At 43.8% G+C, this 19,989-nt stretch overlaps 1 protein-coding gene across 15 annotated transcripts in view; it reads left to right on the top strand.

Moving 5' to 3' along the window:
- LOC110506963 (neogenin) overlaps positions 1-19,989 on the top strand; it is a 211,340-nt gene that overhangs the window by 90,768 nt on the left and 100,583 nt on the right. For all 15 annotated transcript variants that reach the window (XM_036963175.1, XM_036963173.1, XM_036963184.1 and 12 more), the window contains exon 3: positions 18,611-18,886. In XM_036963175.1, coding sequence (XP_036819070.1) covers positions 18,611-18,886 — 276 coding nt within the window. The remainder of the gene's footprint in view (positions 1-18,610; positions 18,887-19,989) is intronic.

Genomic DNA, 19,989 nt, shown 5'->3' with positions numbered 1-19,989 from the left:
AGGCCGCCGTGCGTCTACAGCGCGGTGCAGGCCGCCGTGCGTCTACAGCGCGGTGCAGGCCGTCTACAGCGCGGTGCAGGCCGTCTACAGCGCGGTGCAGGCCGTCTACAGCGCGGTGCAGGCCGTCTACAGCGGGGTGCAGGCCGTCTACAGCGGGGTGCAGGCCGTCTACAGCGGGGTGCAGGCCGTCTACAGCGGGGTGCAGGCCGTCTACAGCGGGGTGCAGGCCGTTGTATGTTGTATGCATGTTTTATTATGTGCCAGTGTGTTGCTTGCCTTGCGCTCAGGTTTAGACAGACAGACAGAAGGCACACAGTGAGCCAGACAAGGTAAGACAACAGTGGCAGCTTGTTTCAGCAGCAGTCATGTTGTTGGTCCCCCCCCCCCCCCACAGCGTACTTTCACACACATTCCCACTTCTCACACATTTTTATCTAGGGACATGCGATTGTGGTTATAGAATATTTCCTAGTACACACATGGATTTTGTTCCTTAAGGGCATGTGTAGTCTATGCAGGAATTAAGGCCACGTGTAGTCTATGCAGGAATTAAGGCCATGTGTGCAGGAAAGCATTTAGACAATGATTTGGTATTCTAATCAATGTCTCCAGCTGTCAAGCTTTGCCTTGTCTGTTGCATACTGTAGACACACCCAGCAAGCCTTTTCAGGGGTCGCTGATCAGAGCCTCTATTGGAAGCTGATTCTCATTCTGCACGTTGACTGGCGTCAGTGGAGAGCCCCAGCTGCACGCCATTATGTGATCTCCAGATAGACGTGTTGAACTAATCATCTGTCTGACGGTCAGTCAGAGCCGTCCAGGTGTTGGACAGATTAGTGGATGTGTTGTGCACCTGCTGGTCTGAGCTGGTGAAGTCGGTCGGTCACAGCCAGGCAGTGTTTATCTACCAATCAGAATGGGGGGCAGGGAAATCAGAGGGGAGGTAAAAAACAAACACATATTTTGGTCCTGCAGGCAGTTGTTGATCAAGTCAGCCCCATTCTCATAGAAGAAGGAGCATATTGTTCTTGGCTTGAACCCCATAAGTTCCTGTTTTATACATTTTGGTTGACTTGTACTTCCATTCATTAACGTCGGTAGAACGGTACCATGAACCTGTTCCACGGTGGAAGTGCAGCAGCCACCAGCTGGCTACAGAGTATGTAGTAATATGGTTAGGAACTCCAAACTGTCTCTCTCTGCCAGGAGATGTGTGTGTGTGTGGTGGGGGGGGGGCTAACTGACAGTTATTCACCAGCTCATCATGCGGTAGACTGGGTAAATGGTGATGAATGGTTGTTACCATGGTGAATGACATCATGGCTCCCACGTCACATTTGTGTGTCTCACTGACTCCAATCCAACATCTGCTCTTCCCAACCCGGTGTTGTGAAAACACACAGAAACACACACACACACACACACACACACACACACACAGAAATGCACACATGCACATCCCTAGTGCCTACCTGTGTATCTTCTGTTTCAAGACTGTTAGATTTGTACCTAGAATCATGGCCTCTGATAGAATACAGGAACCATACGCATCTAGATACATGGCCTCTGATAGGATACAGGAACCATACGCATCTAGATACATGTCCTCTGATAGGATATGGGAACGATACACATCTAGATACATGGCCTCTGGATACATGGCCTACGTTTTAGTTTGACATTATTAGAGGTTTGATTTGAGGAAGGAATCGATGCGATTTGTGTTTGACTATTGGAAGGAAGCGGTCTGTGACAGCCTGGGATCGAACCTGGGTCTGTAGTGATGCATCAAGCACTGCAATGCACTGCCTTAGACCGCTGTGCCATTCAGGAGGCCCCAACACATTCTTTCTGATTTTGTCTTGAATAAAGAACATTTTTGACTAAGTAAATCTACTCATGTTGTATGTGTGGTGGAATAGCCAACGGCAATCTACAGAAAATGTTGTAGCCTGATATTGTGAGAGGCTGCTGATGTATTGATTTGTGTAAGGTGTGGATAGGTGAAAGAAATATCAGGACAATTTCTCTCTCCATGAATGTTTTATTAACTCTCTGAACGGAAGGCCTACACCGCCGTGGCATGAGTTACCTTTCCATCAAACCCACATCCAAACCAATCTCAGGCTGTATAGGCTAACGCTGGAGGCCTAAAAGGATATCTCCATTTCATTTAGAACAAAACATTTTAGGATATTAAGAGTTAGTTATAGAAATAGCCTACCAACATAGGCCTAGGTCTTAACACAGCACTCGCTAGCGTCCTAAAATCAGAAACATCCTGGAAATGTAAAACATTTAAAACACGTGGTCAACAGATGTTTTTTTCTCTTCCAGATCTTTGAAAACCTCTAAATATTTATATCCAATTATAGAGTTGTCATAGCGGGAATACTGACCTAGACCTACAAATCCCAAATGTTGAACACGGCAATGCAGATGGAGGACTCCGTCCTTCTGTAGCCCATTTAAAATGGATTCGCTGGTGAAATACTGTTGATCAAACCTGTTAAATACGCTATAGTGTAATGTTGATCAACCCATTAAATAATCTATAGTGTAATGTTGATCAAACCATTAAATAATCTATAGTGTAATGTTGATCAAACCATTAAATACGCTGTAATGTTGATCAAACCATTAAATAATCTATAGTGTAATGTTGATCAAACCATTAAATAATCTATAGTGTAATGTTGATCAAACCTGTTAAATAATCTATAGTGTAATGTTGATCAAACCATTAAATACGCTGTAATGTTGATCAAACCATTAAATAATCTATAGTGTAATGTTGATCAACACCATTAAATAATCTATAGTGTAATGTTGATCAAACCATTCAATAATCTATAGTGTAATGTTGATCAAACCATTCAATAATCTATAGTGTAATGTTGATCAACCCATTAAATAATCTATAGTGTAATGTTGATCAAACCATTAAATAATCTATAGTGTAATGTTGATCAAACCATTAAATAATCTATAGTGTAATGTTGATCAAACCATTAAATAATCTATAGTGTAATGTTGATCAAACCATTAAATACGCTATAGTGTAATGTTGATCAAACCATTAAATAATCTATAGTGTAATGTTGATCAAACCATTAAATAATCTATAGTGTAATGTTGATCAAACCATTAAATACGCTATAGTGTAATGTTGATCAAACCATTAAATAATCTATAGTGTAATGTTGATCAAACCTGTTAAATACGCTATAGTGTAATGTTGATCAAACCTGTTAAATAATCTATAGTGTAATGTTGATCAAACCATTAAATAATCTATAGTGTAATGTTGATCAAACCATCAAATAATCTATAGTGTAATGTTGATCAAACCTGTTAAATAATCTATAGTGTAATGTTGATCAACCCATTAAATAATCTATAGTGTAATGTTGATCAACCCATTAAATAATCTATAGTGTAATGTTGATCAAACCTGTTAAATAATCTATAGTGTAATGTTGATCAAACCTGTTAAATAATCTATAGTGTAATGTTGATCAAACCATTAAATAATCTATAGTGTAATGTTGATCAAACCATTAAATAATCTATAGTGTAATGTTGATCAACCCATTAAATAATCTATAGTGTAATGTTGATCAAACCTGTTAAATAATCTATAGTGTAATGTTGATCAAACCATTAAATACGCTGTAATGTTGATCAAACCATTAAATAATCTATAGTGTAATGTTGATCAACACCATTAAATAATCTATAGTGTAATGTTGATCAAACCATTAAATAATCTATAGTGTAATGTTGATCAAAACCGTTAAATAATCTATAGTGTAATGTTGATCAACCCATTAAATAATCTATAGTGTAATGTTGATCAACCCATTAAATAATCTATAGTGTAATGTTGATCAACCCATTAAATAATCTATAGTGTAATGTTGATCAACACCATTCAATAATCTATAGTGTAATGTTGATCAACCCATTAAATAATCTGTAGTGTAATGTTGATCAACACCATTCAATAATCTACAGTGTAATGTTGATCAACCCATTAAATAATCTATAGTGTAATGTTGATCAACACCATTCAATAATCTACAGTGTAATGTTGATCAACCCATTAAATAATCTATAGTGTAATGTTGATCAACACCATTCAATAATCTATAGTGTAATGTTGATCAACCCATTAAATAATCTATAGTGTAATGTTGATCAACCCATTCAATAATCTATAGTGTAATGTTGATCAAACCATTAAATAATCTATAGTGTAATGTTGATCAAACCATTAAATAATCTATAGTGTAATGTTGATCAACACCATTCAATAATCTATAGTGTAATGTTGATCAACCCATTAAATAATCTATAGTGTAATGTTGATCAACCCATTAAATAATCTATAGTGTAATGTTGATCAAACCATTAAATAATCTATAGTGTAATGTTGATCAACCCTTTAAATAATCTATAGTGTAATGTTGATCAAACCATTAAATAATCTATAGTGTAATGTTGATCAAACCATTAAATAATCTATAGTGTAATGTTGATCAAAACCGTTAAATAATCTATAGTGTAATGTTGATCAAACCATTAAATAATCTATAGTGTAATGTTGATCAAACCTGTTAAATAATCTATAGTGTAATGTTGATCAAACCATTAAATAATCTATAGTGTAATGTTGATCAAACCTGTTAAATAATCTATAGTGTAATGTTGATCAAACCATTAAATAATCTATAGTGTAATGTTGATCAAACCATTAAATAATCTATAGTGTAATGTTGATCAAACCTGTTAAATAATCTATAGTGTAATGTTGATCAACCCATTAAATAATCTATAGTGTAATGTTGATCAAACCTGTTAAATAATCTATAGTGTAATGTTGATCAACCCATTAAATAATCTATAGTGTAATGTTGATCAACCCATTAAATAATCTATAGTGTAATGTTGATCAAACCATTAAATAATCTATAGTGTAATGTTGATCAACCCATTAAATAATCTATAGTGTAATGTTGATCAAACCATTAAATAATCTATAGTGTAATGTTGATCAAACCATTAAATAATCTATAGTGTAATGTTGATCAACCCATTAAATAATCTATAGTGTAATGTTGATCAAACCATTACATAATCTATAGTGTAATGTTGATCAACACCATTACATAATCTATAGTGTAATGTTGATCAAACCATTAAATAATCTATAGTGTAATGTTGATCAAACCTGTTAAATAATCTATAGTGTAATGTTGATCAAACCATTAAATAATCTATAGTGTAATGTTGATCAAACCATTAAATAATCTATAGTGTAATGTTGATCAAACCATTAAATAATCTATAGTGTAATGTTGATCAAACCATTAAATAATCTATAGTGTAATGTTGATCAAACCTGTTAAATAATCTATAGTGTAATGTTGATCAACCCATTAAATAATCTATAGTGTAATGTTGATCAACCCATTAAATAATCTATAGTGTAATGTTGATCAACCCATTAAATAATCTATAGTGTAATGTTGATCAACACCATTCAATAATCTATAGTGTAATGTTGATCAAACCATTAAATAATCTATAGTGTAATGTTGATCAAACCTGTTAAATAATCTATAGTGTAATGTTGATCAAACCATTAAATAATCTATAGTGTAATGTTGATCAAACCATTAAATAATCTATAGTGTAATGTTGATCAAACCATTAAATAATCTATAGTGTAATGTTGATCAAACCTGTTAAATAATCTATAGTGTAATGTTGATCAACCCATTAAATAATCTATAGTGTAATGTTGATCAACACCATTAAATAATCTATAGTGTAATGTTGATCAACACCATTAAATAATCTATAGTGTAATGTTGATCAACACCATTAAATAATCTATAGTGTAATGTTGATCAAACCATTAAATAATCTATAGTGTAATGTTGATCAAACCATTCAATAATCTATAGTGTAATGTTGATCAACCCATTAAATAATCTATAGTGTAATGTTGATCAACCCATTAAATAATCTATAGTGTAATGTTGATCAAACCATTAAATAATCTATAGTGTAATGTTGATCAAACCTGTTAAATAATCTATAGTGTAATGTTAACCAACTTATTTAATGATTTTGATCAAGTGTCCCGCTGACCAATGCACTTATTTCTCAGACATTTGAACCGGGTACTGATCCATATCGGTGAATCGTCACATCCCTAGTAGACCCCTGTAGACCCACTACAGTTTCATTGTAATACAGAGACGTTTGTGACCTTATGGCTGATTACTACTGGCAGATCACTACGTAGATCATTCATACATGTAAACCTGGTCACTGACGTCGCTGTGGGCAACAGATGTAGGGAGAGAACTCTCTCTTGCAGTATTTATGTGACGGGACACCTACACATGTCCTATGGTTTCCTTTCACGAGCCACGTGTGTGTTTGTGCAGGGTAGGTCTTTATATAATGTATAGAGTCTGGTCTGTTGATAGGAACTACACAGATTGCTACATTCCAGGGGACTCATCCCAGGATCCGATGCGCTTTAGGCCCATGTGTGTCTGTGCATTGAGACCACGTGCATTCAGCACATCCACCTGGTATGGGCTGCCCTTTCCCCTACATATCCCAACACTCCTCCTCTCAACAGCCCTTAGGACGTGTGCTGTTTAATTAGATCCTCCCTCTCCTCCTCCCCTCCTCACATGTTAACATCCTCTCAGTTCTCCATTAGGCTTCCTGGCACAGGCCGAGCATAAACAGGCCGAGCATAAACAGGCCGACAGAACTGATAACATCTGCAGATGGGCTGCTAGCTCCGCCGCGATAAGCACCAGCAGCAGGCCTTCTCTTCCCAATAAGCCCTGACTGAAATGTGTTCGCACAGCCAGACAGACACAGAAAGAGAAGGGTGAAGGGAGGGCATTGAAAGGGCTAGTAATATTATCCCTCAGGGTTTTATATGTCTGTCCATCAACTGGCAAAGGGGTTTTGGGTGTTTCTGCTCTCTTTATCCGCTATCAGGATGGCCTGTTGAGCTGGCTGGTGGAGGCCCCTCGTTGGGGTGGGGCTGGTGGAGGCCCCTCGTTGGGGTGGGGCTGGTGGAGGCCCCTCGTTGGGGTGGGGCTGGTGGAGGCCCCTCGTTGGGGTGGGGCTGGTGGAGGCTCCTCGTTGGGGTGGGGCTGGTGGAGGCCCCTCGTTGGGGTGGGGCTGGTGGAGGGGTAGTGGGGTTTGAAGAAGTGACAGTCGCTGAGAGACTTGGGGAAGAAGGAGAGCCTCAGACATTGGATGGCTCATGGTTTGAGTCGCTAGATCGCAGTGTCTTTGTTGACACTGGTGTTGGATGTGATTGGCAGGTCCTTACCGGCGACATCAGTCTTCTCTTTTGAATCTCTGTCTCTCTGTCTCTCTCTGTCTCTGTCTCTGTCTCTGTCTCTCTCTCTGTGTCTCTCTCTGTCTCTCTCTGTCTCTCTCTGTCTCTCTCTCTGTCTCTCTCTCTGTCTCTCTCTCTCTCTCTCTCTGTCTCTCTCTCTGTCTCTCTCTCTGTCTCTGTGTGTGATAAGAAACAAGGCAAGAGAGAGAGTGAGAGGTTTGCAGTCTGCCCTGACAAAACATTTACCTGAGCTTTTGTAACGGGAGCAGCCACTCCCCGCGGCGCCACGGTCTCCCCTGGCAACAACCTCTGCGGGAAGGTCGGCACAAATGGGCCATGAATGAGCTAAGTTCAGAGGGATAAAATAAGACACTTTAACACGATTAAGGGCCCTAATGTAATCAGCATTGTTTCAGATACAACTCAGTTATCTGTAATGAAACAGGCTTTTCCTCTAGAAACAGGGCATTACCTTAGCTGGTGACTGGCAGGAACCATGCAGGGCTGAACACACAGACGCACACACACTCGCTCACTCCTCTTCATCCTCTTCAGGCATATCATCAACAAAAGACCCAGATAAGCAGTATCAGGATCTGCATCCTATAATCCCAGCTTTGAAACATTTTAAATTGTTGATTTACATTTCATGAATACACAATACCTCGTCTCCAGTCTGTTGATTAGGACGCCCTGAAGCACATTTACATCAACCTGGCCGGGTAGAAATTAAAGAAGTCAGCCGAGACCCCCCACTGAGACAGCACCGTGGCGTTGACAGCTTTTGTTTGTGTGGAGAAGATGCTGTGTCCTGGTATTGACAGGTTTTGAAGTAGCCTGATGGTGGAGATAATATCAGGCCAGTAAGGAGAGGGAAGTAGCCTGATGGTAGAGATAATATCAGGCCAGTAAGGAGAGGGAAGTAGCCTGATGGTGGAGATAATATCAGGCCAGTAAGGAGAGGGAAGTAGCCTGATGGTGGAGATAATATCAGGCCAGTAAGGAGAGGGAAGTAGCCTGATGGTGTAGATAATATCAGGCCAGTAAGGAGAGGGAAGTAGCCTGATGGTGGAGATAATATCAGGCCAGTAAGTACACCGTTTGGACACCAGGCGTGTCCGTATAGCCTCTCCTTGGCCAATACATTTATGGTTATTTCTTCTGCTCAGGCATCTGTTCGGGACACCCCATCTAGATGTATGGTTGAATAGATTGCCGTCTTCAATTGGAGCATGTAGAAATCTAAGTTGTTTTCCCCCACACATTATGTTATGGTACCTTTTAATGAGGTTAGTGTTTAATACCTTTTCATTGTAAAACCACACGTGTTATTAAAACCACTATAATCATTTCAAATGAGAAATTCGACACGTCAGCCAATTCTCACATTATCTTCACACAACATGTGTGTGTGTGATGTTCCCATGGCAACCGTCCTGTCCCTTTTCACCATCCGCAACATTTCTCTCAAAACAATTTATCTTTGTGCCATGCACCCTGCTGCGCCTCCTCCCCCGGGCCCCCAGCAGGCACTGACAGTGTGCCAACCAGTGTGCCAACCAACCAACCAGTGTGCCAACCAACCAACCAGTGTGCCAACCAACCAACCAGTGTGCCAACCAACCAGTGTGCCAACCAACCAACCAGTGTGCCAACCAACCAACCAACCAACCAGTGTGCCAACCAACCAACCAGTGTGCCAACCAACCAGTGTGCCAACCAACCAACCAACCAACCAACCAGTGTGCCAACCAACCAACCAGTGTGCCAACCAACCAACCAGTGTGCCAACCAACCAACCAACCAGTGTGCCAACCAACCAGTGTGCCAACCAACCAACCAGTGTGCCAACCAACCAACCAGTGTGCCAACCAACCAACCAGTGTGCCAACCAACCAACCAGTGTGCCAACCAACCAACCAGTGTGCCAACCAACCAACCAACCAGTGTGCCAACCAACCAATCAACCAACCAGTGTGCCAACCAACCAATCAACCAACCAGTGTGCCAACCAACCAGTGTGCCAACCAACTAGTGTGCCAACCAACCAACTAGTGTGCCAACCAACCAACTAGTGTGCCAACCAACCAACTAGTGTGCCAACCAACCAGCCAGTGTGCCAACCAACCAGCCAGTGTGCCAACCAACCAGCCAGTGTGCCAACCATCCAACCAGTGTGCCATCCAACCAGTGTGCCAACCAACCATCCAACCAGTGTGCCAGCCAACCAACCAGTGTGCCAGGGCAGTAGATTGATACATGGTCCTCTTATGTGCCACTGTCAGCCGTTGTCTAGACCGGATTTATCAAGTTGGATTTATCTTAAACAACTGTTATTCAGCCTGTAGTGGACATTCTAAGCAATGTTGCCCATCAAGGTAGCTCTGTGTGGTAAATTAGGCGTCATGCTAACTGTTTCTACGTTACGTCTCGCACTGACCCAGCAAGCCTGATTTATGTCTAAATTAATTTTCCTGAGCCCTTTGGTATGAACACTTCTCTGAAGACTGAGAGGCTTTGTAAACACGATGTGACTCTCCGCTTAGAAGCTCCTATTCTGAGACTCAAGGCAGCTGGGCCTCTGGCCCAGCACGCCACACACGCGCACACCCTAACACAGCCCTCCTAAATGTTTATGAACTCGACGTAGCTCCAACATCTGGGCAGCACCTGAAGCGGTTTAACGGCTCACTTAGTCTCTTGTCCCAGGGAGATATTTCTAACAGCAGCTATGTGAAGACGCCATTGATTTCTGGCCACCTGCACACAAGCCAGGTTGTTCCTGTCAACCCCTCTGGTGAGAAGCGTTCTCAACTTGACGGTGCGCGAACTCTATATGTTAATTTAGGGCTGTGGTTTGTGTACAGTGACCAGTCCGACTTCCTCAAATTCAATCCAAATGGTTGAATGGGTGTCATTGTCTTTCAGTCTGTTTGGTATTCAGTCAGAATGTGTGATCGTCATCTGACCTGAAATACCATGGTTGTCTTATGGTTGTCTGGTATTTTCTCAGGGCTGAGATTGGTTACAGGCCCAGAGTGTACTCTTTCTTGTCACTGTCAGCACCCTGAATTGGTATTTCCAGTCCAACAGATAAAATAACTACCCCGTCTGAAGCTGCCTCTCCTCCGCAGTGTCAGCCATCCATCTTCTGTCTCTTACTTATGGAGTGTTCAGTCTATAGAAGGGTTGTGATGTGTGACGGCTCCCATGTTTTTAGGACTGAACTGACACAGTCAGGAAAAACAACCTGTTTGTGCTTCTATAGGTTTTAATGGGTTGATGCCAGCTGTATGATTGGTGTATGGCCTTTCTCATTCTTCAATATCCCCCTTTTCATAGGGTATCAGTAGAGGCCATTTTGGTTTCCTCTGTCAATTTGTGTATGTAGGCTAGCATTGTGTTTGTTAGTGTTTTGTATCTGAGCTGTCACAATCACACCTGTCGCCTCACGCTTGTAAAGGACACGTGCAGGTGGATACAATTAACCTCTCCTCTACACACGTACAATAATAGCCTTGTGTGTTTTAGTAGGGCTTCTCTGTCGATTCCGTGTCAGGCTTGATGCCAATTACCCTGTCTAGATAACATTGGTGTAATGTCGCTAGATTGGCATCACAAGACATGGTGTTGCATCTTCATGAAAGATATGACGCTTTCGAAATCCCTTCCACTTTTTTTTTTAACAAGATAAATCTGTCGTGAAGATGCTGCCAGACTGTTCATCGCATAATGTTCTCAATGGGACTGTTTGTCAGGTGTTTGTGTAGTATGACAAAGTACCTCAGCTGCTACTTTATTAGATTCATTCAGTGTTTTCACTGGTCATAAGACGCTGTCCAGAACAGCCCCCTCTCAGAGAGGATGTTGGTTCTGTTCCCTCTTGCTGGTTGCACTGAGAACTGGTTACGGAGGTTAACGGAGGCACTGGTTACGGAGGTTAACGGAGGCACTGGTTACGGAGGTTAACGGAGGCACTGGTTACGGAGGTTAACGGAGGCACTGGTTACGGAGGTTAACGGAGGCACTGGTTACGGAGGTTAACGGAGGCACTGGTTACGGAGGTTAACGGAGGCACTGGTTACGGAGGTTAACGGAGGCACTGGTTACGGAGGTTAACGGAGGCACTGGTTACGGAGGTTAACGGAGGCACTGGTTACGGAGGTTAACGGAGGCACTGGTTACGGAGGTTAACGGAGGCACTGGTTACGGAGGTTAACGGAGGAACTGGTTACGGAGGTTAACGGAGGCACTGGTTACGGAGGTTAACGGAGGCACTGGTTACGGAGGTTAACGGAGGCACTGGTTACGGAGGTTAACGGAGGCACTGGTTACGGAGGTTAACGGAGGCACTGGTTACGGAGGTTAACGGAGGCACTGGTTACGGAGGTTAACGGAGTCACTGGTTACGGAGGTTAACGGAGTCACTGGTTACGGAGGTTAACGGAGGAACTGGTTACGGAGGTTAACGGAGGAACTGGTTACGGAGGTTAACGGAGGCACTGGTTACGGAGGTTAACGGAGGCACTGGTTACGGAGGTTAACGGAGGCACTGGTTACGGAGGTTAACGGAGGCACTGGTTACGGAGGTTAACGGAGGCACTGGTTACGGAGGTTAACGGAGGCACTGGTTACGGAGGTTAACGGAGGCACTGGTTACGGAGGTTAACGGAGGCACTGGTTACGGAGGTTAACGGAGGCACTGGTTACGGAGGTTAACGGAGGCACTGGTTACGGAGGTTAACGGAGTCACTGGTTACGGAGGTTAACGGAGGCACTGGTTACGGAGGTTAACGGAGGCACTGGTTACGGAGGTTAACGGAGGCACTGGTTACGGAGGTTAACGGAGGCACTGGTTACGGAGGTTAACGGAGGCACTGGTTACGGAGGTTAACGGAGGCACTGGTTACGGAGGTTAACGGAGGCACTGGTTACGGAGGTTAACGGAGGCACTGGTTACGGAGGTTAACGGAGGCACTGGTTACGGAGGTTAACGGAGGCACTGGTTACGGAGGTTAACGGAGGCACTGGTTACGGAGGTTAACGGAGGCACTGGTTACGGAGGTTAACGGAGGCACTGGTTACGGAGGTTAACGGAGGCACTGGTTACGGAGGTTAACGGAGGCACTGGTTACGGAGGTTAACGGAGGCACTGGTTACGGAGGTTAACGGAGGCACTGGTTACGGAGGTTAACGGAGGCACTGGTTACGGAGGTTAACGGAGGCACTGGTTACGGAGGTTAACGGAGGCACTGGTTACGGAGGTTAACGGAGGCACTGGTTACGGAGGTTAACGGAGGCACTGGTTACGGAGGTTAACGGAGGCACTGGTTACGGAGGTTAACGGAGGCACTGGTTACGGAGGTTAACGGAGGCACTGGTTACGGAGGTTAACGGAGGCACTGTTTACGGAGGTTAACGGAGGCACTGGTTACGGAGGTTAACGGAGGCACTGGTTACGGAGGTTAACGGAGGAACTGGTTACGGAGGTTAACGGAGGCACTGGTTACGGAGGTTAACGGAGGCACTGGTTACGGAGGTTAACGGAGGAACTGGTTACGGAGGTTAACGGAGGCACTGGTTACGGAGGAGCCCCAAGAAAACAGCCTTTCAGGATGCGGTAGATTTCCTTTAGATATAAAGTGCCTTCGGAAGTATTTAGACCCCAGAACCTTTTCCACTTTGTTACGTTACAGCCTTATTCTAAAATGTATTAAATAGTTTATTTCACCTCATCAATCTACACACAATGCCCCATAATGACAAAGCAATAAACTGATATCACATTTACATAAGTATTCAGACCCATTTAAGAATGATGGAGGTCACTGTGTTCTTGGTCCTTCAATGCTGCAGAAATGTTTTGGTACCCTTCCCCAGATCTGTGCCTTGACACAATCCTGTCTCGGAGCTCTAGGGACAATTCCTTTGACCTCATGGCTTGGTTTTTGCTCTGACATACACTGTCAACTGTGGGACCTTATATAGACAGGTGTCTGCCTTTCCAAATCATGTCCAATCAATTGTGTTTATCACAGGTGGACTCCAATCAAGTTGTAGAAACATTCCAAGGATGATCAATGGAAACAGGATGTTCAACTTTGAGTCTCAGAGCAAAGGGTCTGAATACTTATGTAAATAAGCTATTTCTGTTTTTTATTGTTTAAAAAAAATAAATCAAACATTTCTAACCTATTTTTGCTTTGTCATTATGGGTTATGGTGTGTAGATTGCCAAGGATAAGTATCAATTTTAGAATAGGGCTGCAACGTAACAAAATGTGGAAATTGTCAAGGGGTGTAAATACTTTCCTAAGGTACTGCAGGTGGTATATTTCCCTCACTGCCTTTTTTCACTTTTCTAACAGAATTGGGTAGGCGAACGAGTTTCTACCAATGTCTTCAGCCATTCAATGATGTCAGACCTGTAATTCATTTGTGATTGGAAGGATGCATTTGTTTACAAACCTATCTGGTGTATACAGCATCTCTTCCTCATGCGGATGCTAGCCAGGCAAGCACGTAGCTGTCTTCATCTCCCTTCTGTATAAAGTATTCATCGTCCTGTGTTGGAGTCATGCAATATGCACCGCCTCTTAAGGCTCTGAACTCACCAGTGAACTGGGTCACATCAGACACACACTTTTAGTGCTATTCAGTATCCTTGGTACGTCACTACCTGAAACCTTAACCCTTACCTATCCCTAATTTTAACCATTTTAAATGTCAACGTCAATGGGGTGACATCAGTGTGACGTCCCAAGGATCCTGGCTAGCATGGCCCACACACACGGCTTGGCTCTCGTCTCCTTAACTCCTCATTTAATAGAGAAAAACACTGGAACAAAATGGCCGCCTTTGATTCGGAGGGAGACTGCTGTGTTTTGGAATGAGGCAATGAATGTTTGACAGCCAAAGCGGGGGGAAATGTGAGCGATTGTCTTGCGGAACGGTCGCTGGTTATTTATATTGCCCGGGATTCCTCCCCCTTTTCCTGGTCATGTGAGCCCTGACCTCCCACAGAGCGCCATTGGTGTTTCCTACCAACCCAGAGGTTCTGAGGTACAGTACTGTCACTTTCCCAGGGACAGATTTATTTTCTCATACCATTGCTTAACAGCTTCTGTAAATTCTTCCCCAGCCGAGTTTCTCCGACACTTTGTAAACAGCCCCAAAATGGATGAAAACATGAGTCTATCTGCTGCTTGTGATTGTGTGAATCAGTGTTTTAAAAACTGCCTACCTGCCTCCTCCTCGGTCCTTTAAAGAACTCACCGTTGAGAGACTGACTGAGTCGTTGTAACAGAGGAAGGATTATGAACCTTCTCAGCGACGTCCTAAAACCTTGAATAAGTGAATTAATGACCTCTTATATGGCAATATGGCCTCAAGGGAGCACGGCTGGGATTGGCTACGGACCATAGAATTTAAGAAACAATAGGCTACGGATGCCTAGATGCCATTTTAAATACAAAGGCAAATATCCCTGCAGCATGCAAAAATGTACGTGACACGACACACCATATCCCACACATGGCATATTATCCCCATTATCAGCATGATGCTGCGTCTTCAATATCACTCAGTCTGGCACAGAGAAACGTCTGATCGATCACATGTCTTCACACTGTTCTAAGTCTTCCTATTGGGTAGGGTGTTGACAATATCCCCCGCAGTGACCAGGGTCATCCTATCAAATCACGGCTTGATGCTCTGAACCAGCGGACTCTGTCTCGCTCCGTGTGACCCGGTGGAATTGATCAAGCGTCCAGCCAATAAGAATGATTGTTCTGTTGGTGTGTTCAGCCAGTGTGTGACAGTGTACCTGAGAGAAGGGGCATGCTATGGGGTGGTAGCACCAGTACGGTTGTCACACGTCACTGAATTGAGGCTTCATTAGGGGTCTTGATTTCAATGGCACGTTTCCTGTAAAAACTATTTTATTTTATTTATTATTTTAAGTTTGAATTATTAAGGAACAGACTCTCCCAAAATGTTCATCTGTGTTCCAGTGCCTCGGGGCATTCTTCTCCCTGCCCCGTCCACACCACTGTTACAAACACTGGCCAGCTATTGCTCTTGGATGATTGGCATTGACAGGACCGGACAGGGAGACGGATCTAACACCAGTTAGAGAACCAGTCCTGCGCTGCTGAAACTCAATAGCCGTGTATGAGGTACAGACTCACAAACGGTGGGCAATTCCCAAAACCTTTTTTTCTTCTGCCCCCCTCATTTGGAGAAAGAAAGTTGATCTTAACGGGCTGGAAAAACAGGCATGACTAACTCTCCAGGAATGTCTCCTGGTCAAAAGGAGAACGGCAGCTATTTTCTGCTGTAAAGAGACTAATTCTGTTGAATTTCGTTGGAGAGATTCCTAAAGCTGTGTGTGTGTGTGTGTGTGTGTGTGTGTGTGCTTCTAAAAAGTCTAATTCTGTTGAATCGAGTATACAAAATCCCTAAAGCCTGCATATTCCGTTAAGCTCTCTTTACTGATTCTAGACCTGCTTTCAATTAAAATGGTAGGAGACACATTGTGTGATGCTCAGTTTGCTCAAAGGTGGGGAGATCCTCTGTCTTTTCACGGGTATCGTCCTTAAAGCAGACACCGTGCTGTTTCACTAATCTCCAGAATGATCATTACTTTTACTACCAACAAATGCAGGTAATGTAGGTTTTTAGATCAGGGAATGACGCAAGATTAAGGACATTTCTTAGTCATTTTCCCTGGTAGTTTGACTTGAGCTCCAAAAATGACATATGTTAAGTATGTGGTTGGCAGTCTGAGTGGAATAGGTTATTTTAATTGCAGCTCCGTACACTACAGACCTACAGGGGAAGCTGCCCTGCATTTGCACTGCATATCAAACACTTAAAACTCTATTGCTCTGAGTTGATATGGGCCTATCTCACCACTCAGTGTTAATAAGAGTAAAGATCGTTGGAGCAGCAGTGATAGATACCGTCTGGCAGGCGGCTGGAAAATCAGGAGCCACCCTGTCGATTAAATGGGAGAATTGTGATTAATTTAGTGTTAGCTTTAGAATCTCCTGTCTATCACACAGGCAACAGGAAAGGGAGGCCACCACTGTGGCAACAGGAAAGGGAGGCCACCACTGTGGCAACAGGAAAGGGAGGCCACCACTGTGGCAACAGGAAAGGGAGGCCACCACTGTAGCTCCAGGGCCTAAATACAAAGTGAAGAGCATGGAGAAGGTGCTCAGGGCACTGGTCAGCCAGCCAGTCATCCAGCCAGTCAGCCAGGCTGATAAAGTACACTCCCACCTGTGTGTGAGGTTGGGTATTGTGATAGTGTCTCCTTTCGTTTCCATTAAATGGACAATATAGTACAGGTTCTGTTCTTTCCCTCCCTCTGTTGACGTTCCGTCCTAACTAACCTCCTTTCCTCCCTATTTTCCAACATAGCTATTTAATGATGTCCCTGGGGTCCTCAGGCAGCTGTGAGGCCTGGGGCGGCCATGTATATGCCAGGCTATATACATCCCACATCTGGAGGCAGGTCACCTTTCAGGCATTGTTTTCAAGGTTGTATTTGACGGTTCATCGCTGCCTAGAATGTCCTGTACCGAACACAGTGCTGCATTTCCAGATCAGAATCTCCCCGAGAGACAGACATATAGGATGGATCCTCTGTCACTGCAGCCACATCAACTCAGAGGCCTTTGAGGTTCTATGTGGACTTTTACTGTGAGAGTGAATGTGTAGTGGAGAAATCTGCAGTGTTTGTCTTTGTCTGTCTTATACAGTAATACAGAGCGCATAGAAACCAGGCTGTTTTGTGTATGTATGACGACACCACTATGGAGGTGTTTGTTTGTGTGTTGCTGCTTCATCTCTCACACACCAACAGTTAGAAGCGATGTGGTGCTGAGTGGAGACGGGGTCTCAGCGGTGGCCGGGGGTCTCGGCTCTCAGCCTTCTCTGAAGTGGGATATATTCCAGAGCTGTCACTCTCTCACCTCCCTCACCCCAACCCCCTGAGAGGGGAGCCCAACGCCTGTAGAGAGAGAGAGAGAGAGACACACACACAGACACACACGCACGCACGCAAGTGCGCACACACACACACACACACACAGCTTCAACACTTCTTCCTGTCTGCGGACACACAGCTTCAACCGAGCCAGAACAAACAACAACCACTGACTCCGCATCGCCAGGGAAACAGCCCGGCCAACCAAAACATTCACACAGGCCACCATCACATTAACAGGCCTCACATTGAATTCTTCCCCCATTGTGTGTGTGTGTGTGTGTGTGTGTGTGTGTGTGTGTGTGAGAGAGAAGTGGCCCAATGTTTTTAAAGACCAGATCGTTTAACTTCTATATTATAGTATACTTGCACCGTGTTTCCATTTCGGTCAGGGTTTCCTTGAAACTAAAATGTTGTTGCCGTGTGGTTTCTTGACGCCGCTCGGCATAGACCGAGGTTTCAGATCAATGGCTTTAAACGCGGGAAATAATTATCACAGATGAAAGTAGGGAGAGGAACACAAACAGCCTGTGGATTCAGCTTTTTAATTAGTGTTGTGAAATCTTTTCTCACTACAGCAAATGAGCTTCCCTGGGTTCTGGAGCGTTCTGTCAGGGATACATGCATTAGTTTACACCAACGTGGATCACAGCCAGGAGTAGTTCAGGCTGGGGTTATTACCTCTTACACATGGATTAGGAATGGATCGGATTTTGAAAAATGTATTTCTGTCCCATTTCTGTCTGATTTGAGACCAGGCCCACTCGTACACAGATACGTAGGCATATTTCCAGATGAAACACATGAAACTGGTTGTACAGCTGTGTAGCTGGAGGCAGTAGCATACTGGCAGAACTCAAGCCTCTTTTGATCTGTCTCCTTGTGCTCTCCTCTCTCGCTCTCCTCCTCTCGCTCTCCTCCTCTCGCTCTCCTCCTCTCGCTCTCGCTCTCCTCCTCTCGCTCTCCTCCTCTCGCTCTCCTCCTCTCGCTCTCCTCTTCTCGCTCTCCTCTTCTCGCTCTCCTCTTCTCGCTTTCCTCTTCTCGCTCTCCTCCTCTCGCTCTCCTCCTCTCTCCTCCTTTCTCTCTCGCTCTCCTCCTTTCTCTCTCGCTCTCCTCCTTTCTCTCTCGCTCTCCTCTCAGCTCAAACATGCTTATGTGTCATCAATGCAACAGCAGAACAGAAATGAAAAACATGAACTTTTAACACCAACCCTCCTCCCTCTTCCTCCCCAGGTATGCCCCGGTTCTCCAGCCAGCCGGCAGCAGCCAGCATACGCCTGGGAGACAGCCAGGTTCTGGCCTGCGATGTCAACCCAGACCTGGTGCCTTTAGCCCGGTGGGAGCGTGAGCGTGAGCCCCTGGAGCTGAGCTCTAGGCTGGTGCAGCTACCCAACGGAGCCCTGGTGGTGAGCAACGCTTCGGAGGCCGACGCTGGGCTCTACCGCTGCATGGTGGAGAACGCTGGGCCCGTCAAGACCAGTGAAGAGGCCCAGCTCACAATACTGCCAGGTAATACTATAGATACTATATAGCTCTACATACTGCCAGGTAATACTATAGATACTATATAAGGACTGACCTAGACATCTGTAGTGTGTGCAATAACCTTCAGCATATCTGCTTTGGCAGAGGAAAGAAAAGGTACAGTAGTTGTATAATTAAGCAATAAGGCCTGAGGGGATGTGGTATACGGCCAATATACCACGGCTAAGGGCTGTTCTTATGCAAGACGCAACGTGGAGTGCCTGGATACAGCCATTAGCCGTGGTATATTGGCCAAATATCACAAACGCCCGAGGTGCCTTATTTCTATTATAAACTGGTTACCAAAGTCAAGTAAAAAATGATTTTGTCATTCCCATGGTATTTTATTTTATTTATTTTACCTTTATTTAACTAGGCAAGTCAATTAAGAATAAATTCTTATTTTCAATGACGGCCTAGGAACAGTGGGTTAACTTCCTTCCTAAATTCTACAGCCACCTAAAAGGAAGCGATTCCCAAACCTTCCATAACAAAGCTATCACCTACAGAGAGATGAACCTGGAGAAGAGTCCCCTAAGCAAGCTGGTCCTGGGGCTCTGTTCACAAACACACCCCACAGAGCCCCAGGACAGTAACACAATTAAACCAAATCATGAAGAAACAAAAAGATAATTACTTGACACATTGGAAAGAATTAACAAAAAACAGAACTAGAATGCTATTTGGCCCTAAACAGAGAGTACACAGTGGCAGAATACCTGTCCACTGTGACTGACCCAAACTTAAGGAAAGCTTTGACTATGTACAGACTCAGTGAGCAAAGCCTTGCTATTGAGAAAGGCCGCCGTAGACAGACCTGGCACTCGAGAAGAAACTGAGCTGCACTTCCTAACCTCCTGCCCAATGTATGACCATATTAGAGACACATATTTCCCTCAGATTACAGATTCACCAAGAATTTGAAAACAAACCCGATTTTGATGAACTCCCATATCTACTGGGTGAAATACCACAGTGTGCCATCACAGCAGCAAGATCTGTGACCTGTTGACACGAAATTTGATTTTTTACAAATTTTTTTGCCTTTATTTAACTAGGCAAGTCAGTTAAGAACAAATTCTTATTTA

The sequence above is a fragment of the Oncorhynchus mykiss genome, chromosome 26 (assembly GCF_013265735.2).
Source record: "Oncorhynchus mykiss isolate Arlee chromosome 26, USDA_OmykA_1.1, whole genome shotgun sequence".
In the NCBI taxonomy this organism is placed as follows: domain Eukaryota; kingdom Metazoa; phylum Chordata; class Actinopteri; order Salmoniformes; family Salmonidae; genus Oncorhynchus; species Oncorhynchus mykiss.
This window is presented reverse-complemented; position numbering and strand designations above follow the sequence as displayed.